The 25,606-nt window shown below is 48.1% G+C and overlaps 1 protein-coding gene across 1 annotated transcript in view; it reads left to right on the top strand.

The window, feature by feature from the left end:
• Nucleotides 1–24,819, top strand: part of Ngf (nerve growth factor) — a 41,343-nt gene extending 16,524 nt beyond the window's left edge. The window contains exons 2-3 of the mRNA XM_090333656.1: nucleotides 21,530–21,653; nucleotides 23,957–24,819. Of these exons, the coding sequence (XP_090189782.1) occupies nucleotides 23,969–24,694 (726 nt within the window). The 5' untranslated portion in view covers nucleotides 21,530–21,653; nucleotides 23,957–23,968 and the 3' untranslated portion in view covers nucleotides 24,695–24,819. The remainder of the gene's footprint in view (nucleotides 1–21,529; nucleotides 21,654–23,956) is intronic.
• Nucleotides 24,820–25,606: the final 787 nt, after the last annotated feature.

Genomic DNA, 25,606 nt, shown 5'->3' with positions numbered 1-25,606 from the left:
TGCCTGCGGGTGTGCTGTGGGGCAGCCTGGCTCTTCCAGCTTATTGAAGTCAGATGCCCAGCACTCAGACCTGCCCTCAAAGCAGATGGTGGCTCCGCACAAGCACCATCTCATCGGAAAATTACAAGACCCACAATTCCTCACAAATCTTCTATGCCCTGCAGATCGCATTTTTTTTAACCAACTGGGCCAGAGAAGGACCTTCCTTCCCTCGTCTGTCTCCCACGCTCTGAGGGGCCCAGCCCTGGGCCACCAACACTTTTAGAGAGCTGAAAAAGCACAGTAGTTTCTCCTTATCCACCCTCTCAGCTCTCTGAGCTGAACCAGATCTGACCATAGTAAGTGGAAAATTCCAGAAAGATGAACAACCCAGCTGTGACTTGCATGCTGTTCTGCATAGCTTGATGAAGCTGACTCCATCCCGTCCTCTGACCCGGCCGTGAATGGTCCTTTGGCATCGTGTATCCATGCTACATATGTTTCCCATGTGATTTTCAATCCCTTTCTTCAACGGATCCATCCTGTATATGTTACCCTCCCCATTTTAGTCATTTAGCGGCTGAGTTGACTGTCAGATGGACTACTGAGTTAGTGCCCTTTCTTGTTTAATTAACATTATGAGGTAGCCCAAGGTCGATTACACTGCCTGTCCACTCGCTGCCCTTGCTGTCGTCATCCCTCAGGAGAGGACGAAGGAATGCGCAATCACGTAACTTTTATCAGAATACATTGTGCTAACTCCTCTGTCATTAGTTACTTTTGCTGAGATCTTACTCTGTCTAATTTATAAGCTTGTCATTGGAAAAGGAAAACCAATAGGCATAAAAGATTCAAAATTAGCTAACGGCTGCAGGGATCCACTTGAGGGTCTTGGAATGTAGCCCCCATAGACAAGAAGGGACCACTGTATAAAAATTTGCATAGCAAACTCTTGAGGAATTATCCCCAAGGAATTATCCTAAAGGTTAACATTGATTATCTCTGAGTATATGGGTAATTAAGCATGTGGGTAATTGAGCAATGTGGGTAGTTGTTCAAGAAACTTGTATTCAGTCTTCAAATAGTATTTGACTTGTCCAAATATGGACATAATATGTCCATATTACTATTGTCCCAATACTAATATAGACTTGATAAGTCCATATTTTTCCATATTGTAATTAATAGAAGGGTTACATTATATTTGCCAGATAGAAGGTGCATTACTTCACATACATTGATACCCTTTCTCATGTCTTGGTCCCCATTTCCCTCCCCAAATCCATATTTTTAACTATTCAATATACTTCAAGGAAAAACATCTTAAAATGCTAGATAGATAACAAACTGTTTCAATGGTTCCAAATTTTAAAAATGTAATCTAAATTGCATTTTCTTTTAGATTTTTTCTGAATTAAAATTATGTAATCTGGCTAAAACATTAAGTTAGAGTAAGTTTGTTGGTTGGTTAACTTTTGAGGTTTATGTGAGTAAATAGAAGATAGGTAGTCTTCATCTTCCTCTGTTGTGTAAGAAAGAATCAACCCTACTCATAGTGCTAATAAGAGCATAAACTGAGATAGTTCATTTAAAGTATTTACCACAATAACTAACACATAGGAGAGATACTGGATACATTTTAGCTGTCAGAGTTCTTTCTCTATATCTATCATCTGCTCTATTATCCTTATATCTATCTGCATCTCTCTCCATATCACACCAAGATGTGCTATTAAGAAAGAAAGACAACTGAGTAGATACTAATTTTGGGGGGACTGGGTTTGAACTCAGAGCCTCATGCTTGCCAGGCAAGGGCCCTGTCATTTGCCCATTCCCCATACCAGTTCTTACTTCCCAAACTCATCAAGGATAGGAGTGAATGCAAAGCAAGTTCTAGAATCCTCCACCTCCACCAGCTCTTCCATTTCCTCTCTGCAGTTAACGCTTCCTCTAGACACTGGGTCAGCCTCAGGGGCATCAGGTGCTGGATAGATGCCAGCCCAGTGACAGGACAGCAAAAACAAGGTGAGCTCCCAGGACCCTGCCACTGTCATCTCTCCCGTGGCAGCCTGGGGCCTCCATCCTGGGAGACATGGAGGTACAAGATGGGAAGCCAATTGTCCCTGCCACCAGGAAGCCTCCAGAGTCGGAGGCAGAGCAGGGCCTCCCCAGCCCCCCTCTTCAGAGCAAAAGACTTGTTTACCTTCATGTGCAAAAGAATAAAGATCAGAACTTAGGTGAGCCATTTCTTTGGGCTCCTGAATCCAACTATTTACGAAAGGTGGTTATTCTAAAACTTGACAGTCACTCCCTTAACTCCAACCTACTCTGCGTTTAATGTCCAGTGTAAGATGGACAATCTCAGACCCAAACCCGGACTCGAGATTCTGCCCCTCCCCCTCCCCCTCCCCCTCCCCCTTCCTCCTTCCTCCTTGCAGTGACCTCCAGCTTGGTAGGGTGTCCCTCTGTCTAACTGGGTGCCAAAATCCTTGAAGTCTCCTGAGTTTCCTTTACTTTCACCACACAAATCACAACCATTCAGAAAAGCCCTGCTGAGTAACTCCTTTAATATTGCCAGTTGTGGGGACCTCTCCTGTGTTGTCCCATATCGCATATGACAGCCCAGGCCATTGTCACCTCTCACTTAGAGTGTACAGAAGTTGCTTAACAGATAGTTTACACTATTGATACCTTTGTGCATGCTCAGCTTGAGTGCTGTGTGAGTGTGTGTGTGTGTGTGTGTGTGTGTGTGTGTGTGTATTCCTGGGTCTTGAACTCAGGGCCTTAATGCTGTCCCTTAGCTTTTCCACTCAAAGCTGGTGCTCTACCACTTGAGCCACACTTACACTTCTAACTTTTTGGTGGTGAACAAGCGATTAGAGTATTATTGACTTTCCTACCCAGGCTGGCTTAGAACCTTGATCTGCGGCTCTCAGCAACCTTCTTGAGTAGCTCAGATTACAGGCGTGAGCCATAGGTGCTAGGTTAGCAATGTACTTTTGCCTCACACTGGAGTTTAGTTGCATGTTCACTTATCTATCCCCTCTGGGCTATGCTGGTCCACCTCTGGATTTCTATGGCTCTGAGCATGGGGCAAGTGCATGGAACAGGTATCATTGCATGTTTTCTGAATTGAGCAGTCATAAATTTTGTGACTTCAGTCCACAATGCAAGAAGCGTTGTGTGCAAGGTTTTGTTAATGTTTTGGAGACAGTTCTAGTGTTTTATGAGAACCTCAGCAGAGTCTTAGGAGAAATAACAATATAAGTAGAACTTTGAGCAATGGAAAAAACAAGTGATGGGTGTACCCATTCTCAGGACTGTTAGCCGTGAGCTTTTAGCCAGGCCTAGGCATGCCAAGGTCCAGGAAAGCACTAGAAGCAGTTTTACCAGGAGGTTGGTTTGGCCTGAGCGGCTCAGGTCACCAGGGCCAGCCTGCAGTATAGCTTGTGCTAGTAATGCTCTTACGTGTTGTTTTGAAAACTGGTGCTCTACTGCATGAGCCACATCTCTATTTTCAGCTTTTTGTTGGTTAATTGGAAACAAGAATCTCACCAATTTTCTGCCTAGGCTGGCTTTAAACCATGATCCTTGGATCTCAGCCTTGTGAGTCGTAGGATTTAGAGGTATGAACCGCCAGCATCTACCTTGCTTTGTATTTTAATAATAATAATAATAATAATAATAATCCCCTTGATTCCTCAAGAACTGGCTTCAAAAGCAGATTAGAAAAAGGAAAGTACCCTCAAAAGGTAGATGAGGCCGGGAGTTTGGCCTAGTGGTAGAGTGCTTGCCTAGCATGCACGAAGATCTGGGTTCGATTCCTCAGTACCACATACATAGCAAAAAGCCAGAAGTGGTGCTGTGGCTCAGTTGGAAGAGCCCTAGCCTTGAGAAAATCCAGGGACAGTGCTCAGACCCTGAGCCCAAGCCCAGGACTGGCAAAAAAAAAAAGGTAGATGAAACTAAAACCAGAAGATTTTATGTTTAAGGTAAAGAAACCTAATGTCCTAATATAAAGGGATTTTTTTTTTTTTGCTGGGCACCAGTAATTCTATATGCTCGTAATCATGGCTACCCAGGAGGCTGAGATCTGAGATACTGGTTCAAAGCCAACCCAGGCACATAAGTCCATGAGATTCTCATCTCCAATTAACTACCAGAAAACCATAAGTGGTAGAGCACTAGCTTTGAGCTGAAGACCCCAGGGACAGTGCCCAGGCCCAGAGTTGAAGCTCAACAACAACAAAAACCCCACATTTTTTTCTTTAATTTTTTCATGGGCTGCTTAGCCTTACCATTGGACTATGCCAAGAGACCAACCCAAACCAATTCAAGTTCAGATTTACAGGGAAAATAAAACCAAACTACAGCTGTCTGAAATCATGCAGGGCTCTGGGCTGAGAACTCATCAAGCCCCATTGAACGGTTCAAGGGAAAAGACACTTGAAAAATAAAAATATACGCTTGCTGGGAATACTAAGAAAAGACTTGTCCAGATTTTTTTATAAATGTGCACTGAAGGCTCAGTTGATTACAGTAGAACAAAGCAGTGTTCTCAAAACCAGACTTGTGAAGAGACCACTTACCAGTGCTACTGGAAAGCCAAGCATCAGTATCTCACGCCTGTAATCTAGCAACTTAGGAGGTTGAGATCTGATGATCCAGGTTTGAAGCCAGCCTGGTCAGGAAAGTCCATGAGACTTATCTCCAACAAAGAGTCAGTGGAGTTAACTCAAGTGGTGAAATGCCAACCTTGAGTGAAAAAGCTCAAGGGTTATGTTCAGGCCCTGAGTTCAATCCCTAAACAACAAAAGAAAACAAAGAAAGCCACTCAAGTGAGACAAAGCAAGTATCTGGGTCTTTTCTGCAGAGGACTGGCTTAGAGAGCCTCTTCTGTCTAGAAAAATCTCTAAATCAGTTCTGTGGGCTCTCTTGCCTGCTTTCTGAAGCAGGGATTCAATTCGAGAGGCCATTTTCCTTTGGTGGTTTAAGTTCTTCTCAACGTGAATTTCTTGATAGACTGATTCAACTCTATGTCACCCATTCTTCAATGAAACAAAATGTTTTCATGATGAAATCAGTCTGACCTCAAACTAGAGTCCCCGCATCTACTGGCTGGCACACAGAAAGCTCTGAGTTCACAAAAGCACTCGAATCCAACAGTTCCCAAATACATTCAGCCCTGGATACTACGTTTGCTCCCTTTTCCCTGCTGTGACCTAGTACGGTGACATAGACATGGATAAGGGGGGAAGGATTTATTTTGGCTCCCAGCTTCGGAGGTTTCAGGTCCAGATTGGACCTGTAGCAAGAGCATGAGGAAGAGAAAGGACTCTGCTCACTTGCAGCCCAAGGAAGGGAACCGAGACAGGACCTGCTCGGAGGATCCTACCTCTTCCAATTGGGTTCCTTCCCACTCTCAGTAATGCTGTCAGACTAGAATCCGTTGATAGATGAACATTGATGAAGTCAGGGCTCTCAGTTGTTCAAGCACCGCTCAATGTCTGCCAGTCCTTCTGGGAATCAACCCTTCAATATCCAAGTTTCCGAGAGCACTTCCTATCTGAACCCGAGCCTTTGCATCACCAAAATTTTTTCCACACTCGAGGTGTGAAAAGCAAAGGTCAGACATTCCTGTGATTTCAAGGCCAAGACACGTTAGTGGACCTTCGTTAATCAGCCTTCTTCCGGCCAGACTCTGCCTGCACACCATGGCGGCTACAGAAAAGTAAGGCTAGATCCTGGCAGGCCAGTAGCTGTCAGCAATGTGAGGGAACCATTGTATTTTCCTGTGGTGTGGGCTTCTCTGGCGCCTTGATGTGATGGACAACCTGTATAGCTTATTTCCCAACATCTAGCTTATTTCCTGGGCATTTATTTGCCATTTATATTCCTAAGGGAAAGGCCCACACAGGTGTCAGCATTCCCTGATCCCTAGCATGGGTTAGTAGGTCTTCTCATAGGTGCCGGATGCTTTGTGAAAGGCTGAGCCCTTGCTTTCCTTATGGATTCTGGAGTTTGAGGAATCATTTTCAAATCCTGGGACAGTCCCGTGCCTATGGAATTGGGGTGAACCACAGAACTGTTGAATAATTCATTTGCTCCTCTCCGTCTGGGTGCTAATGCCACAGAAGAAACAAAGTCAATGTGCACCACCCCTCCAGATGACAAGTCACAGCAAGCCGGAGCAATTCACTTTCTGCTTCCAGCCACGGCTGAAGTGTCAGAATGGAAAACAGTGCGTTGACCTTGCGATGGGAGAGCAGCCAGCTTTACACACAGCATGCTGGGGTTGGAATGAGAGCGCTCTGTGATTCATTGTAGAATGGAGTGCAGCTTAGGTTAGCCACAATTGGTAACACTTGGGGAGCTGTTAATTTCTTGTTGGCAATCGCACTGTAAACTCCCTTCATACATTTCAGATTGGAGCTTGGCATCGCTTTCCAGATTGTATGCACACTTATTCCAGTAACGTATGCTGAGTGGGCTTATTGGCACGTGTACTCGGCGGGGTAGTCTATGATACAGCAGGGATCCTTAAGCTCTGTGCTGTTGGTGTGGATGGGAGGGGTGATGTTGGCACTGGGTGGGGAGAGATGAAGGCCACTGCAAACATCCCATCCCCTCAAGATGCCATCAGCGTCTTTAGACTTGCACTGTCCCTCAGGGCAGGAGGACATGGAGAAGGGGAAACCAAAGGAGCCCGGTTGAGAACCACTGATGAGCAAAAAAAAAAAACCCAAAACTTCCTGGTAACTGAAGTTCATTCTAGACCATTGGTCAGAGTGAGTGGTCAGTGATGTGATCCGACAGTGAAAAGGAAATGGCGCTTGCTCTGAAGGTAGATAAAGCTTCCCTCGTTCCAATCCATGCAGCGAGGATAAAATCCCCTGTCTTCCCTTGATGAATATCATCCCCCACAGGTGAGCACCACAGTAGTGTCTCACTACTGCAGTGAGACACACACTAAAGCCCTCGCAGAATGTCCAGAAACTACCCGGTGTACATTGAACACTCCTGGTGCCTTTCTTTATCCCATCATTCCTGCTTCTCCTTTCCGCTGTGCCTCACTCCACATCTCTATCCTACAAACAGTTGGGGATTCCCTCCAGATAGGTTTTCTTTCTCCAGCAGACCTTGAGGAGTTGACATTCTCTCCAAGCCCTTCAGATGCTTTGTTAAACAGAATAGCCCCAGTCAGCAATGGATGACACAGGCGCTGAGCCCCCAAACCCCTGAACTGTGCCCACGGTGGCCGAGACAGCCCGGCCTCATGCCCCAGGACCATTCACCAGCTTCGCCTTCAGTGTCCATCCTGGTTGGACTGAGCTTTGGCCATCAGGGACAGGATGACTGTGTCTCAGTTTAACAGTGTCATCCACCTGCCTCCTAAGCTGTTAAGAGACTTGGTCGCTGAGCCCTGGCAGTGCCCAGCACACTGCAGCCAAGGGGAACGTCTGTGCGTTCAAGCATAGGGATTGCCGGAGGACAGATGGAAAGGCTTACGAAGCGTCTTTTCAGGATGAAGGCATTAGAAGAACATTACGAGCTGTTTAGAGAAGCTGAGGGGTATTGGGATCAGCCAGGGTTCTAACACTCAGGACAAGTGGTTTCATTTATGTGTTCACTTCCAGGCTGGGGTTCTGTGGGGGGCTGTGGCGGGGCTGCCAGGATTTCACACAGTCAAGCTCCTGAGTTGCATTGTCACAGGCATTGTCCCCACCCCTCTTCTCATATTTGCTGACTGTTCCATCCTTGAAAACAGTTTTCCACAAAGGAACTAATTGCCTTTATTAAGGACTACTTGGCTTCTGGCTTTGTAATTGTAAATCATCCAATAGGCAAAAGAAAAAACACACACACACACACACAAAACAGGCTCTGACATTGGTTTTTGTTGTTTTGTTGTTTTGTTTCTCCCTTCAGGGTCATTTTCTTAGGACAAAAAAATCTAGTCAGGCACTGGTGGCTCACACTTGTAATTCTACCTACTCAGGAGGCTGCAGTATGAGGGCTGTGGTTCAAAGCCAGCCTAGGCAAAAATGTTCATAAGTCTCTTCTCTCCTATGAATCAGCAAATGCTAGAAGTGGATGTATGGCTCAAACGGTAGAGTACCACCCCTGAGTGGAGTAAAGCCCAGTTAAGAGCATAAGGTCCTGAATTCAAGCCCACTCACTAAAAAAGAACCTGAAAAAGTGAATTAATAAGTAAGAACCATGGATATTTCTACAGCCTTAAATATAATATTGTCAAAGTATTTTAGAACGTATTTTTAAGCATAAAGGCTACTTCTAGATTACTACAACAAAATGATTATAAAACATGAACAAGTAGAAAGAAAAAAAAGCATTTGTAATCATTTAACTGCTACAAACATTGATTTCCTTCCTGCATCTGTCTTTAATACATTCGTGTATGTAAGTTCAATCTTATTATATTATCAAGACTTGGCTTCCTTAATGAGCAATTACATGGGGTGCCATCCTGACCAAAGGGGGTCAGAGGCAGTTCTAGTCCACATAATAGAAAGGTCTTGTTAGAATACAAAGGTCGGATGGCTCCAGGCTGCCTGATTGCTCTATACCCATTCCAGCCCCACCCCCAGCATCATCTCCCCCAGCAGGCCTGTGAGCAGAGCCTCTGTTTGGTAAAAACAGTGTGTAACTAGTTGGTGAGTGGAACTAGCTCCTTGTTACCTTGCATCCTTGCAGGAAGCCCTCCCCTTCCATGTAGAACAGCATGAGGCTTTCGGGAAATCCAGCCCGCTCACTTTCCTCCTCCATTAAGAACAGGTTAGGAAAGAAAAGCAACCTGTTAACCTGTTGCAAAGAGGGAAAATTGTATCACAAATGCAAATCGCCTTTAAAAAATGTAAGTCACACTGATAGCACACAGAATGAAAGATTCGCAGGGACCAATGCTGAAGAGGGTACAAACCTGCACTTGTTCAGCTGCTCTCTACCTTCTCCCCTTACTTCCTAGAATGACATGGAAAATCTCCCTCTGTATTTCTTTATTTTTCTTGTGCCATTACTGGGGTTTGAAATCAGGCCCTTATGCTTTTGCCTGGCTTTTCACTTAAGGCTGGTGCTCTACTAATTGAGCCACAGCTCCACTTCTCACTTTTTTATGGTTAGCTAGAGATAAGAGTCTCTCAGATTTGTCTGCGCTGGCCAGCTTTGAACCGTGATCCTCAGATCTCAGCCTCCTGAGTAGCTAGGAGTACAAGTGTGAGCCACCAGTGCCTGGCTTCTCGTTTCCCATTTCTTTCTCCTTTTCTTCTTTCCTTTCTCCCTCTTTTTTATCTTGTGTTATTGCTGATAGTTGAATCTACAGAGGTTTAATAGTCTAACCGGGACCATTATAATTCTTTGTTCTGATTGGACACTGTTCCAGTAAAGAACTTCCCCCTACCTGCTAGCCATTCCCTTTTGCAGTGTTCATCAAGTCCATCTCCTGATGGAGGAGAATGGCTCTTAGGCGACCCTCGGAGACCTCCCCATGTTCCTGCACTGGCAAAGACCATAGGAATGGCGGTGACAGAGGACGGGTGGGGTATATCCCTGGGCCAGCCTGTCTGCAGTCCCTGCTCCGGCGGCCTGCAACCCAGATTTATGGATGGCACCTGGTTACAGCAATGATGTAAACCCAATGTGAACTCGAAAGGACATCGTCGTTTATCTCTGTTTGGATTTGGTTTGGGGCTTTTATTAATGACAGTGGATTTGATTAAACAAAGTTTTGCTGTAACCAACTCCAGCTGGACCCAAGCATCAATGGGAAATGAATTCCCCTGGTGTTGTCTCTTTTATCCTGTCTACTCCTGCTGACTTTCCAGAGTGATTCCTCTGCCTCTGACCGGGCTGAGGTCAATGCAACCTCAGTCACTTGAAGGACCATTCTGGCAACCCAGCCAGGCAATTCGGTAATGAAGGACTTTTGTATTACAGATGCTCCCCAGTCGCTGTGATGAACTCATGGTAGCATTTTGCCAAAACAATGTTGTCATTGGGTTTGGGCTCCGATGTGGAATTTACCCAACAAAACACAGCGAACAGACTATTGATACATAACCAGGATTGTCTTGGGCAGTCACCAGAAGCCAGTTCAGTCAGGTTAGTTATATGTGACCATCCCCTTAGGCTTTGTCTCTAGGCTAATCTGGAGATGCCATCTCGCTAGCACTGGCTGAGGACTGTCTGGTTTGATTAGCACAGTGACTTCCACTCTCCAGGTCGGTGCCTGCTCCGTGTCACAGTTTTTTTTGGTTCCACACACACTTTTCTTACTTTTGTCCTGGCATCTCCTCTGTCCCCTCCTTGGCTTGATCTTGCTCTGCCATCTCTTGGCCCTTTGTTGCCTCTTTCTATCCTTTTCCCCTCCCCTCTCCTTCCTCCCTCTTCTCCCTCCTCTGCATCCTCTTGCTCCTCTCCTCCCTCCACTGCACCTCATTGAAACGTCATCTTCTTGCTCAGTATCTCTCTGTAATGGGATGAGACTTCCTTAGGATTGGATAAACACACACTTATCATTTCCTCCTGGTGCAGGCAGGGCCTGGTCTGGTTCAGTCCCATCAGAACAAGACACACCGGTGACCACAGCCCTCACTAGCTGGTTCCCAGCTAGTGGGGAATGACAGGCATCCATCACTCTGTTTCTGACCCAAGTCTGTCCCTGGCTGGTCCTTACTTGGGAATCAGCAGATGCAGCACCCAGGCCAACCCGAGTCAGACCCCAGAGGTGCTGATGGGTCAGGGCCAAGCTGCACAACCAATGACCAGGCTTGCCTTTCTGATGCATTGACAGAATGTCACTGTCTGCTGCTAGGTGACAGGGTTGGCTGGTGAAGGGCTTCCTGGGTTTTGCCTTCATGCTCACAGCTCTTGAGATTCTCAAAGAAGGCAGTGACTGAATCTCTCTTTTCAGCTGTTAACTTTTTATGTTGGCACTAGGACTTGAACTCAGGGTCTGAGCTTGTGTCTTAGGGTTTTTTTGTTGTTAGTTTGTTTGTTTTGCTCAAGGCTGGCACTCTACCATCTTAGCTATACCTCCACTTCAGGCTTTTTTAAATTATGGTTAATTGGAGATAGGATTCTTATAGGCTGGCTTTGAACAGTGATTCTCAGATCTCTGCCTCTTGGGTAGCTAGGATGACAGGCGTGAGCCACCAGCTCCCAATTCATAATTTCTTCTGTGAAATGAAACACTCATAGCTAAGAGCTGAGAGCATGGGCGGCAGAACCCTCACCACATGATGCTCAGAAATGCCAGGGTCAATTCATCAACTGAAGACACTTCTAGAAGTTCACCCACCATCCGGTCTCTGTATTTCCCGTTTGGTGTTCTTGTTCTTCACCTGCGTCTCCAGCTGCTGGTGATTGCTTGTTTTTGTAAAGTGACAAACAGTAAGCAGAAAAAGGAACAGCACAAAACAAAAGTGCGCTGTATGTTTGGGACTAAAGATGAAATCATTAGGGTGAGTTTCTATTCTTATCGCCTGGAATTTTACTCTGGTTCTGATTAAGCTCAACAAAGATATTACACCCGCTGCTTTCCTGCAAATGCAGGCAATGGCTGGCTATGTGTGTCCATGAATGTTAACATGAATAGACCGCACCTGGGCCCGGCAGCCTCAGACTTGGTCTTCACACCCCAGACCAACCAACCTCAAGTCACACCCCTGCCCAGAGCAAGGAACTCCTGTCCTGACCTGATTGCACTCGCTCCTCAGTCTCAGAAGTAAAAGTACACGAGAGCAAATGGCAGCCACATTCCAATTTCCACACATTGCCCAGTAAAGAACAAGTATGTCTAGGCCTCAGTCTTCATGACATGGAGTTGTGTTGAGCACCTGTCTCTCCTGACTGTACTCCCGTCACAATAATGAGTAGAGATGGCTCACGCCTGTAATCCTGGCTACTCTGAAGGCTGAGATCTGAGGAGCACAGTTTAAAGCCAGTCCAAGGAGAAAAGCATGTAAGACTCTTGTCAGTTTACGAGCAGAAAGCCAGGAGTGAAACTGTGGCTCAAGTGGTAGAGCGCCAACCTTAAGAACATGGCCCTTAAAAAAAAAAAAAAACATGGCCCTTAAGAATCTGGCGCCCTCTCTCTCTCTCTCTCTCTCTCTCTCTCTCTCTCTCTCTCTCTCTCTCTCTCTCTCTCTCTCTCACACACACACACACAGACACACACACACACAAGTAATGGTCCTTGTTTCGACACTTCACATTGTACTCCTTTTGATTTTACACTAAGATATAGATAAGTCAATTACATTCTAGGCCTGAGGAGATACTTCTGGGAATCTCTAGCTTCCTCCCTGTACATTTCTAGTGAGCCCAAACTCAGACTGCTAATCTTCACCTACTCAATGTGGGCTTCCAGCAAGAGGAAACAAGCCGGTCAGGCCTCCACTGGAAAAGGCCGGGAGAGGGACACCTCTCTTATAAGTGGAACCTGCTGGGTACCAGGGGCTCACATCTGTAATTCTAGCTACTCAGGAGGCTGAGGCAGACAAATCCAAAAGATACTTTCTCCAATTAACCTCCTAACTTCTCAGGAGTCTGAGATCTGAGGATCACTATGCAAAGCTAGCCATAAGCAGACAAACCCACTAGTTACTCTTCTCCAATTAACCACCAAAAAATCAGAAGTGGAGCTGTAGCTTGAATGGCAGGGCATCAGCCTTGCATGAACAAGCCTAATGAGAGCATAAGGCTCTGAGTTCAGGTTCCAGAACTGGCACCAAAAAAAAAGAGGAAACCAATCATTTCCATGGAACTTGACATTCCGGAGGCCTGAGCACCAAGTTTGCTTATCTTCAGATATAAGGACATGGAAAAATTCAAAATGGTTTGCAAAAATTATGCAGTTGTCTCTAAAATTTTTATCAGACACAGTGAAGAACTCCCCTTGCTTGAGAAGACCAAGGTACCTGTTTTCCAATTTTTATAATGTCTGTGTGGCCTGTCTATATTATACAGATCCCTATGATTATTATAGATATTACTTTTGAGATAACTCTAAGGTTTACCAAGGTCTAAACTGAAACTTGTCATCAACAGTATATATTTCTATTGGAAATTTAAAAGCATAAATGAGAGAAAAATGGAAAGAGAAAGAAAATAAACTGATCCCCACATAAGGCTGGAGAATAGTAACATTCAATCCACAGGAAATCAAGAAAATTGATATCTAGACCCTATTCTATTCAATTGGGCCCTATGTGGACCAAATGCTAAATCAAACTTGGGAAGAGACAAATGGCCTCACAGACTGGCTCTCTTTCCCCTCTGGTGACTCTACAAGTAGCTCAGGAGCAGGTTTTGGAGAACCCTGGTCAGATGTTGGTGGCTCCTTTATTTTTTGGAGATGTGATAAGGGTGATGGTGATGTGGTAGTTATAGCCATAACGGTGCTGGTGGTAACATGATAGTAAAAGCAGAGCAATGGCAGCTAGTGCCTATAATCCTAGCTACTCAGGAGGTTGCAATATGAAGATCACAGTTTAAAGCCAGCCCAGGCAGGAAAGTCTCTTATTTCTAACTAACCAACAAGAAGCTGAAAATGGAGGTGTGGCTCAAGTGGTAGAGTGCCAATCTTAAGCAAAGCAAGAATGTGAGGCCCTGAGTTCAAGCCTCAGTATCTGTACACATACAGAGGCAAGGTGATGAGGAGGAGGGTGATTGGTGGAAGATGTAATGTAAGCTGATTGGATGATGGCTGATTAGATAGTGGCTGACTGGATGGTGGCAGTGATTAGCTGGTGGTGGTGGCCATTGGGTGGTGGCAGTGACTAGAGGGGGGGCAGTGCTAAGTAATGGCTGTGATGGTGGTGGTGGTGGTGTTCCCAGCGATGGCATGTCTGGTAGCTGCTGGAGAAGATCCTCTCTGCTCTGTGGATCTGAGTACAGGACTGCGTCTGTACAAATACACTGACAGATTGGAGGAGAAGAGGAAAGGGAACCCCTTAGGACTTCATGAACACAATGCAGAGAATATTCAATGGTGTTTTGTTTTTGCCGGTCCCATGGCTTGAGCTCAGGCCTGAGCACTGTCCTTTGGCTTTCCACGACAGCAGTGCTCTATCACATGAGCCACAGTACCACTTCTGGCTTTTCTCTGTATGTGGTACTGAGAAATGGAACCTGGGTTTTCATGCATGCTAGGCATGCACTCTACCACTAGACAAAACTCCTGGCCCTCAGTAGTGTTCTCTGTCCATAACTCCTCCACAAAACTGGTGAGGTGAGTCCTCTCTTGGGGACAGTGCAGACATTGCTTAAGTAAACAGTGACTGTTTGAATGAGTGTAAAGCTTTGGAGTTTAAGATTGGTTCATTTTTAGGTTCTTGTTTAATGCTGGTTTTAACCTCTGAAAATTTGAATCTGTTTTCCTTCTACTGTAAAAGCAACAACAGTTCAAAAGGAAGCAATGTTAAAGTCCTAGACAAAGATGAAGCCCATAGTGAGACAGTGGGGGAGGGGGAAACCCTTCTCACATAGACTAAACCCAAACTCTGGGTTAGGCAGAGCATAGCTATGCCGAGGACAGTGGGGCACCAGTGCCTCACACCTGTAATCCTAGCTACTCTGGGGGCCAAGATCTGAGAATCCCAGTTTGAAGCCAGCTCAAAAGACAAGTCTAGCCAGGCGCGGTGGCTCACGCCTATAATCCTAGCTACTCAGGAGGCTGAGATCTGAGGATCGAGGATCAAAGCCAGCCAAGGCACTAAAGTTTGTGAGACTCTTATCTCCAGTTAACCACTAGAAAATGGGAAGTGGCTCCAGGGGTAGAGAAGTAGCCTTGAGCTGAAAAGCTCAGGAACAGTACCCAGGCCCAGAGTTCAAGCCCCACAACCAACCAGAGAGAGAGGGAGAGAGAGAGAGAGAGGGAGAGGGAGAGAGACAGAGACAGAGAGACAAAGAGAAACAGAGACAGACACAGAGACAGACAGAAGTCTAAAAGACTCCATCTCCAAAAGAACCAGCAAAAAAGCTAGGCTGGAGGCATAGCTAAACTGACAGAATACCAGCCATGGGTTAAAAGGCTGTGAAAGAGCACAAGGCCCTGAGTTTAAGCCCCAGTACCAAGACCAAATAAAAAGTCAACAAACAGTCCTATGGAACGAGGGCTCCTATGAGGGCACAGGTGGAAGTCTTCAGACCAAACACAGAAGAAAGAGTCCTGGATGGCATTTGAGGAGCAGCTCCCCTCACAGAGGCCGGAGCCAGGATCTGGGCTGATTCAGAGAAAGGAGTCCGATGCGAACACATGGTTTCCATTATCGTGGCAAAGTCTCCTCCTGCGTGCTGTGTGTGTGTGCTGGCCTCCTCTTTCCCTTTTCATCTTCTCCTGGGTTGTAAGTAAACAATGAGGTGATTGCCATCCTCTTGGATTGCAGGGCTCGGGGCTGGGGTGGAGCACAGCTTCCCCCAGAAAATCCTACGGCAGAAAAGGAAGCAGGCGGGAAATCAAAAGAGGTTTGTTTCCCCAGGACCTGTGGGTTCACTCCCGTTGTGACCTCAGCCCACCAGCGTGGCCCTCTCCTGCTTTAATGATCCGGACACCAGTCTAAGGGAAGAGGCGCTTCCTCGTCCTCAGGCCGCTCGCGGTTCCCCGCAGCGCGGGAAGTCACCATGGCGTTTACCGATTGAGCTGGCGCAGCGGGGTGAAGTGTTCTGTCCTGTCCAATAAACGTCCATTACAGGCTTTCTCCAGGGCGTCCCCAGGGGTCAAAATAAACCTAGAACTTCGGGACGCTGCAGATCAGCCAGGAGCTCTCACTGTCCCAATCCTGAGCATGACCGAGCCTGGGTCTGACCCTGGGCCGCTCCGGAGGGAGTGCGACGTGAGGACACAGTCCCCAGGCCCTGGGCTCCTTTCGCCCATCTGTGGGGAAAGGCAGGCAGGTGGGCACAGAGCCACTAGTGGCCATTTATGCACACTTTTGTGGGGCAACACAGCTCTACAGACTCTAAAATAAAGTCGTTTCTATTGCTTTGAGTTTGAATCATGCATAGTGGACCTCTTCAGAGGCAACCCCATAAAGTGGCTGGCTTCTCTCATTCCCCTTCCCTCTCTTCCTCTCCCCTCTCTTCCTCTTCTTTTTTTCCCCTCCCCTCCACAGCAATGTGGAAAATTGCCTTCACCTCTGGAATTCCTAGTTTCCCACCATGTTCTGGGTCTCTTGAAACAGATGCTCCCTGGGTCTCCCTGCGTCCTCTTAGTTCTGCACTGCCTGTCCCACTGCATACTACTTGTTCACCTAATAATCAAATAAACCCTAAAAAGTGAGAAACACTAGGGAATAAGAACTGTTCTGGAATAGAATCATAGGAGAATCCAGGGACCACAGGTTTCTGTTTCTCTTGATCTTTCCTCCTGAGATAAATGAGAGATCTGGATGAAACTCTTTAATGTAAACCTAACAGTGTTTGTCAGAGATCCAGCTCACCGCACCTTGACAGTCTGTCCCACACTCCAGACTGGAGTGGTGCAGGCCCATATAGGAAGTTCCAAACAATACAAAAGACCCTGACAAAGGCACATGGGGCTGAGTCTCCAGCTCCTGACCTCAGGGTTAGCTGGGATCTGCCTGTGAGCCGCATGCCCAGGCAGAGTAGGCCTGAGTTCTGTCATACTAATGCTTTGAGTCAGATTTGGGTTAGATTCAGATTTCTGAAGTTAGTAGACAAGCCAGGAAGTGTCAACACAGAAGAGCCAGAGAACTCCAGATTCTGTGTCACTCCAAAATCACATGGAGGGGGAAGGTGTCAATGCGTCTGCTGTGGTGTGTTAGGTATCAGTTGTGTGTGGGGGATGGGTACAGGCTGCATGTGTATGGTGCTGGTTGGACATGTGGGGTGCCAGTTGCATGAGTGTGGATGCAGACAGATGTGGGTGTTGGTTGCATGTATGGGATACTGGTTGCACGAGTGTGAGTTATGGTAGCACATGTGTGTTGCCAGTTGGGCTGTGTGGTACCAGTTACACATGTGGAGTGCTGGTTGCATGTGTGTTGTACTGGTTGCCAGTGTGTGTGGTGCCAGTTGCTTACATGTAGGGTGCCGAATGGACATGTGTGGTGCCAGTTGCAGGTACCTGGGGTACCTGCTACTTGTGACCATGTGTTCTGGATGCAGGCTGATTGTGTACAGCAGCTTCTGCAGTGAACCTGAGTCCAGCTGCTCAAACAGGAATGGCTTCGTCTTGTGGACACTATGGAGTAAGAGTGGCATTTTATTTATACTCATATCCCCAGGCTCACCCTTTATCTGCCTTAATTGAAAGGATTTCCAGCTTTGGAAAGAACTAGATTATGCATCTCTTCAGCTAGATCGTGTGTGTGTGTGTGTGTGTGTGTGTGTGTGTGTGTGTGTGTGTGTGTATGTGTTTCTGGTCTTTTCCAGGGCTGTGGATCTTTAGCTTGTCTGAGTTTCTGAACTTCCATCTGAATTGCATTATAGACTTAAGTGTTGTAACATTTCTTGACCGAGTACTTGGAAAACATACCACACACTGTGCGGGGAAGGCAAGCTCCAGAGGAGTGGAGGAGATTCAATCCTGTAAAGCAAATAAAATGAAGCTCTTGGATCTGGACTGACATGCCCTGGTGCTGGGCCCTCTTGTTCATGCCTTCAGGCCCAGGTGATCGCCTAAGACCCGCAATGCCCCTGGAGACCCCAACGGGGGGGGGTAAAAGGGGGCTGTCATTATGGGATGTAAACTCTGACTCCAGCCAGCCAGGGACACTGCTTTGTGCCCTGTACTGTGTCTGCTTTGAGCACATTTTTGCACACATGTATGTGTGTGTGTCTATGTGTGTGTCTGTGTCTGTGTGTTGTGATTTTTTCTTGTGGAACAGTCAGTTGGAACTGAGAACTATTTTCTTAAGGACTCAGGATTGTTTTTGGCATCCGAGGCAGATTATAGATACATTATTAGAACTCCTAAGCTGGTGGGTCAGGCTCCAAGGACTCAAGACTATTCTGCCCTCAACCATGGTGGGGGCTACTTTGTGCTTAGGTATCTTATCTTCCGCCCACGCTAAGTCCTTGCAGTTACTCATGTTTTGAAACTCTCTCTGTGGCATTGGCCATTACTGAACTCTTCCATTACCCCAGTCAGGTAAACACCATCTACACCATGGCCGGCCACACAAGAGCAGGGACCACACTCAGAGCACATGCTCTTCCACTTAGGTTCAAGGTCAACTGACTACAGTGGCTTCTTCCTAGAACTGCCTCACTCTGGGGAAAATGCTGAGAAAGGTTTTGCTCTGTGTTTTTTTTGCATTTTTTCTGTTGTTGTTTTTGTTGGTTGGTTGGTTAGTTAGTTGGTTTTGGTGTGCTTGAGCTCAGGGCCTGGGTGTTTCCCTTGGCTTTTTCACTCTACCACTTGAGCCACAGCTCCACCTCTAGCTTTTTGATGATTAAGAGTCATATGGACTTTTTTGCCTGGGCTGTTTTGACCTACGATCCTCAGATCTCAGCCTCCAGAGTATCTACGATTACAGGCATGAGCCACTGGTGCTGGGTTCCTAAAAAAGGAATTCACCCCAATATCTCCCAGAGGGTCATCGTGTCACTTTGCTTTAAGGAGCATGACAAATCATTAGAAGCAGCACCAAAGCATTTGATCAGAAAGACCCGCTGTTCTCTGATCATCAGTTTCTCTCTAAGTGCTTGAGGCCACATGCATTGTTTTCCTATCAAGATATGCCAAACCACAAAACAGCTAAAATGCATCAAGTCATCTCAAAGTGGCCCAAACGGAATTTTATTTTCCAAAAAGGCAGAGAGGGGAGAACTCCTGTTCTTCAAACCTCAGGGTCATACTAAAAACTTCTGATGATGCTAAAACTTAGAAACCATGATTTGCAACCTGCAGGACTTCGTAACTTCTTTCCCTCTGTATTGGAAGAAGCAGTGGGACAGAATTAAAGAGGACAGTACAGACAACATCATAGCTGCAGCACCAGAAATTATACCCTCAACAGTGTGTTCTTTTTTTGTTGTTGTTGGTAATGGTAGTGGTGATATTTTGGTGGCAGTACTGGGTCTTAGACATTTTTACTCAACGTTGACACTACCATTTGAGCCTACCTCTGTTTCGAGCATTTTGCTGGTTGATTGGAGATAAGAGTCTTAGATTTATCTGTCTGCCAGGGCTGGCTTTGAACAAGGATCCTCAGACCTCAGCCTTACAAGTAGCTGGGATTACAAGCATGAGCCACAGCTCCTGGAAATGTGTTGTTCTTCATGCCTGACCTTCAGATTGAGTTTCCCCAGCAGGTGGAATTGAGGAGAAAGGAAGCTATAGCAGCCTTGGCATCTTTGAGCCATGGCTTTGCTGTTGCACTTGGGGAGTGCAGCTCAGAAGGTCTTTAGGGCTGAATCTTTGGAACGCACTATGTTAGCAAATAGCCCTTGGCCTTGTTAAAACTAAGCCAACCATAGCGCCAGTATCAAAGTACATTTAAGTGCTATGCAAGGAATAAGAAGCCAAGTTTCCAGTTCACAGATGTTGATTGTAGCTAAGACAGGGAATGACTGCAAACTATATTCTCCTGAATCTTGATGCTTGTGTGTTTTATATTTTCCAAAGTGTATGAATTTCTTGATCATCTCTCTTACTTCCTGTGGGTCCAAAGCAGTGTGGCCCTAGGCCCTAGTTTTTCACAGAAATCTCCTAGGGAACATTGCACAGATGCCACATCTGTGACCCAGCTTCTTGGAAGTGGGCTCCTGTGCTGGGGGGACAGTGTGGGGGAGCTTAAATCCCCCCAGGAGAGCCCCTGGTGTCACTGGGGTTGACAGCCATGGCTATAGGGGCCTTGGAGGCAGCAGAGACTGGGGCACACCTTTAATCTCAGCTGCTCGGGAAGCCAAAGTAGAAGCATCACAGGCCAAAGGCAGCAAAAGCACAAGACCCTGTCTGAGAAACAAACACAAAGCAGGAGCACTGTAGACATGTCTCCAGAGTAAAGGTCACAGGCCTAGCAAGCCTGAGGCCCTGAGTTCAATCCCGTGTAACACACACACACACACACACACACACACAAGTGTGGGGTCCAAGAGGCTGAGTCTTCCACACAGCTGGAGCCTGCAGGACTTAGGTTGGAGGCTTCCGGCTGGCGATGTCGTCCATCACTGGTGTCCACTGCTTATCCTGGATGGCCAGCAGAGGCACAGACAGGTCCTTTCAACTGCTTCTCAGTTGGGTGTTTAATAATTAAATGGTCATCCATCTAAACTTCTTGGCCATCATCCAAAACTAACCAGACTATCACAGACACTTAAAGAAAATGACAGGGGAGGTGGAGGCAGGCTCCAGAGGCTCCAAAGGCTGGTCCCCAGAAGTCTGCCTGTACTGCTCCCCACATTCCTCTTCACCCTTCACATGTCAGCCTGGAGTCTTCGGGGACACCTGTACAGCCACCCTCCCATCACACCCTGCTTTTGTCCTTCATTCACCACTGGAATCTAAATCTGTATACAAAACTATAAAGCTCAATGAGAACAATATCATGTCTGTCTTATTCAATGCTGGGTCACCAGCACTAAGAATTTCCCTGGCACAAGAAATCATGTTGGGTGAATGAAGCATCTTCATATACCAGGTTTACAGAAGTGAGAGCATGGAAGCTTCTGGCAAGCTAAAATCAAATTGAATTTGTTTCTCATTGTGTAGTCTCCTTGGCTTTTAGTTCCTAAAGTCTGGCTTTGAGCTCGAGGTACCACCAGTGCCTGCTTGTGGAGATCTGGTTGGTTACAGGGGAATCTGGTTGGTTGTGGGGATCTGATTGGTTGGGGAATCTGGTTGGTTGGGGAAATCTGGTTGGTTGGGAATCTGGTTGATTGTGGGGATCTGATTGGGGAATCTGGTTGGTTGGGGAAATCTGGTTGGTTGGGGGATCTGGTTGATTGTAGGGATCTGATTGTTTGGGGAATCTGATTGGTTGGGGGATCTGGTTGATTGTTGGGGATCTGATTGGTTGTTGATATCTGGTTGGTTGTGGGGATCTGGTTGGTTGGGGATCTGGTTAGTTGTGGGGATCTGGTTGATTGTGGAGATCTGGTTGGTTGTGGAGGATCTGATCAATTGAGGCGATCTGGTTGGTTGCGGAGGATCTGGTTAGTTGGGGAATCTGGTTGGTTGTGGAGGATCTGATTGGTTGTGGAGATCTGGTTGGTTGGGGGAGTCTGGTTGGTTGGGGGATCTGGTCGCTGGTCACTTGCCTCTGTGATTCACCCATACTTTGAACACAGGAGCACCTGCTCTGAATTCTCTGGTCATTCTCTTCCATACTGCCCGAGGTGGGATGCACCTAGGGTCACCCAGGGAAAGGCAGTGCCACCAGGCCACCAACACCAGGCCCTGGTTATCCTGGCAGCTGGACTATAGCCCCCTTCTGTCCAGATGCGGTTCACAACCTATGACTGGTCCTGTGGGTCTCCCCCTCCCAGTGTGGGGGCGCCCCTCCCCCAGGCCCTGGGCCCCAAGGTGGAGGAGCCATGTCTAATGCCCACTCTTTCTCCACAGCATTCTGGCCTGTGGTGGTGCAGACCGAGCGGCCAGATGGCATGCTGGACCCAAGCTCACATCAGCATCTGGGCCCAGTAACGGCATTGCCAAGGGCACAGCTTTCTGTCCAGGACACTCTGAGGTGAGTGTCTTGGGGACCGGCTGGCCAAGCACTCAGGCTGGGCAATGTGGCTCATACTCATAGTCCTGGCTACGGGGGAGGCAGAAGTTGGCAACAAAATGGTTTGCAAAACCTCGTTCTGAACACATTGCTGGGCACGGAGATACACAACGATGGTCCCAGTTGTAATAAAACAGGAAGATTACAGTCCAGGCCAGACCCTGCCTGAAAGATAACTAAAACAAAAAGGGCTGGAGACATGGCTCAGGTGGTAGAGCACCTCCTGGCAGCACAAGACCCCAAGTTCAAACCCTGGTATGATGACAGAGAGAGAAAGGGGGGAAGGGAGAGAGAGAGGGAGGGAGAGAGAGAGAGAGAGAAGAGAGAGAGAGACAGAGACAGAGTCAGAGAGAGAAACAATCCCTAGCAAGGAACCCTAGCTGGAAAGCTCCGAAGCTTCTGGAGCGGAGAAGGCAGATGTCAGCAGCTGGAAGGACAGCTGGACATGAGCATACACAGAGGAGGGGCAGCAGCCTCACTGATAGACCATCAGGCCTGCAGGGCTCTGTGGCCCTGCTCAACAACCCCGAGATGTCCCTGTACCCTCTGGAGACCCACAGCCTCAGAACACAGGGTCGAGTGTCCGCTGTGGGAACAGAGCTTTGTGAGGCAGAGAGTCAGGCTATCCCTCACACTTGTGGAGTGGCAATAGAGGGCAGGGCCTGGCAGGATGCCCACAGGCCTGGCTTGGAGGCCCAGCGCTTCCAGGGTCACTGCTGCTGGGCCCAGCTAGAGCCCACTTACCTGGTTTATCCAGCAGCAAAATGGGAACGATGTGACCTACCCCAGATTTGCTGCAATGACTAGACAGCGGTGCCTGCCAGTGTGATACCCAGGAACCTGAGATGCAGAGAGGAAAGCAAGGACATGACTGGATGTGGCACCGAGAGGGTGTGTACACGGGAGCAGAAGTCCTGGCTTCACTGCCAGGGGGCCGAGCTCTCTCACCCCATGCTTCACACCCATTTCCTGAATGGTCAGGGCCACGTCCCCCAGTTGCCACAGCAGCCCTCTGAGCCACACACATGTCCTGTGACTCCATTAACCTCCTGGGGTAGAGCCACTAGGGGAGTGGATTCTGGAAAGCCACTCTGCTGGCCTGGGGGAGGTCTCCCCCGCAAGGCTCCATTTGAAGCCATCCAAGGGTACCTCTCAGTCCTAGGCAGTGAGTGAGCTTCCACTCTCAGGGACAAGACAAACAGAAGTCACTCACACCTGCAACAGAGTGAGGCCATCGTAGGAGCACCTGGATGCTGTCCCCAGGCAGCCACACTGTCCCCAGAGCTCTCACCAGTGACGCCACTCAAAATAAATAAGTAGCTGGCACCAGTGGCCCACACCTGTAATCCTAGCTTCTCAGGAGACTGAGGTCAAAGGATCACAGTTCACAGCCCAGACGGAAAGGTCTATGAGACTCTATCTCCAATTAACCAGTACATAGCCAGAAGTGGAGCTGTGGCTCAAGTGGTAGAGCACCAGGCTTGAGTGAAAAGGCTAAAAGAGAGAGAGATAGAGTGAGGCCCTGAGTTCAAGGTCCAGTACCAGCACAATTGTTTTGAAAAGGGAAAGGAAAAGGAAAGAACCAGATCAGCGCCAACCAAGTGAATTGGTGAAGCCCATCGGCGCTGTGAACCCTCCCCACACACGCACTCCACTCCCTAACCAGAAGGGAGCTGAGTGACTCAGACACACACAGACCTTGTGAACACACACTTAGTCCCCACACCCACCCAGCAGTAGTGTTTATCCTCCAGCCTTTGTTGGGGAGCATACTAAGACACCACAGGATTAAGTGGCTTACTTCTGGCAGCAAGACTTTAACATGCTATCCAAACAAAGTTTGCTAACCCCAGATCCTGTGCAGGTGTCTTTGCAGACCAGGGAAGTGGCCAGAAAGAAGATGGGCATGCTGACAGCCTCTTCCAACGTTGTTCAGAGTGGAAAGACGTGTGTGTGTGCGTGTGTGTGTGTGTGCGCGCGCACACACACGCGTGCACACACACGCACGCTGGTCCTAGGGCTGGAACTCATTCTCACTTGGCTTTTTCATTCCTGCTTGGCGCTCTACCACTTGAGCCACACCTCCACTTCCAACTTTTTGGTGTTTCATTGGAGTCTTACAGATGTGTCTGCCGAGGCTGGCTTTGACCCATCATCCCCAGATCTCAGCCTCCCGATGAGCTAGGCTTGCAGGTGGGAGCCTCTGCGCCCAGCCCGGCTGTGTCGACGGCTGCCGCAGCATTCCTGGTGTCTTTGTGTTGCAGGTGTGTTGCGTAATGCCCATGTTGTTCTACGCTCTGGTCACTGCGTTTCTGATCGGCATCCGGGCAGAGCCAACCCCAGCCAGCGATGCGCCAGCAGGAGGCGCCGTCCCCCGCGCACACTGGACCAGACTCCAGCACTCATTTGACACCGCCCTCCGAAGAGCCCGCAGCGCCCCGGCGGCCCCGATAGCTGCCCGGGTGTCAGGAGAGACACACAACATCTCTGTGGACCCCAGGCTGTTCAAGAAACGGCGGCTGAGGTCACCCCGTGTGTTGTTTAGCACACAGCCCCCACCCGTGTCCGGGGACCCTCAGGACCTGGACTTGCAGCTCTCTGATGGCTCTGCCTTCAACAGGACTCAGAGGAGCAAGAGGTCACCCAGCCACCCCGTCTTCCACATGGGGGAGTTCTCCGTCTGCGACAGCGTCAGCGTGTGGGTGGGGGACAAGGCCACGGCCACAGACATCAAGGGCAAAGAGGTGGCCGTGCTGAGCGAGGTCAACATCAACAACAGCGTCTTTAAACAGTACTTTTTTGAGACCAAATGCCGGGAGCCCAGCCCCGCCGAGAGCGGGTGTCGGGGCATCGATGCCAAGCACTGGAACTCATACTGCACCACCACCCACACCTTTGTCAAGGCGCTTACCACCGACGCCAAGCAGGCGGCCTGGCGTTTCATCCGCATTGACACAGCCTGTGTGTGCGTCCTCAGCCGGAAGGCCGCCCGCAGGGGCTGAACCCCCCAGCCTGCACCCCTCCACTCTCCCAGGCCCCTACCTCAGCCTGTAAATTATTTTAAATTATAAGGACTGCATGGTAATTTATAGTTTATACAGTTTTAAAAGAAATCATTATTTATTAAATTTTGGAAGCATCCTGCCTGTGTGCTGGCATGTGAATGGTTTTTCTCCCAGGGACAGGCTGCAGGGTGACCTGTGCCAAGCCCCTCTGTCCACCCACCGGACCCCTCAGGCAAGCACTGACCCCTCTCAGACACTGGCCTCAGCCAGAGTCCATTTTGCGCAGTCGCTGGATTACCTGTCCAGTGCCTGGACCTTCCAGCCTTGTCTGCCTCACTCAGAGATGGAAAGCAGTGGCTGGTGTGCCATCACCGGAAGATACATCAGCGCTGGGCACAGGGTGGCCCCCAACTCAGGGAGGCCCAAGCTGGTCCAAGGAGGCTTGCCCAGGAGGCCCGGAAGCAGAGGTCACTTGCTTTCAGGGGATAGATCTGCTGTGGGAACTGTCCAGGCCTGCCAGGGTAGATCTGATTTCACATGGAGATTGTCTTCACATGCCAGCTGCCATTCCGCTTACCCCCCCCCCCCATTCCTAGGGCTTCCTGCAGAAACACAAGGCCCTCACAACTCTGCCACACACCAGCTGTCCACCTACAGGGTCAACCTTCGTTTCTGCTGACTAGGGATGTCAGAAACCTGTTGGGAAATTATTTGGGGGAACTTTCTTACCTTAAGATTCTGGGGTTTGAACTCAGGGCCTCACACTGTACCACTGAGTCAAGCCTCCAGCCCCTTTTTGTTTCACTTTATTTGGCATAAGGATCTCAAGGTCTACCAGCCTCAAACCATGGTCCTCTGACCTCCACCTCAAGGAATAGCTGGATTCTAGAATCATAGTTTGAAGGGCAC

This window comes from Megascapheus bottae, chromosome 6 (assembly GCF_031878675.1).
Source record: "Megascapheus bottae isolate mThoBot1 chromosome 6, mThoBot2.hap1, whole genome shotgun sequence".
NCBI classification, from domain to species: domain Eukaryota; kingdom Metazoa; phylum Chordata; class Mammalia; order Rodentia; family Geomyidae; genus Megascapheus; species Megascapheus bottae.
The sequence above is the reverse complement of the archived record's forward strand: the minus strand, read 5'-3'. Positions and strand labels throughout refer to the sequence as shown.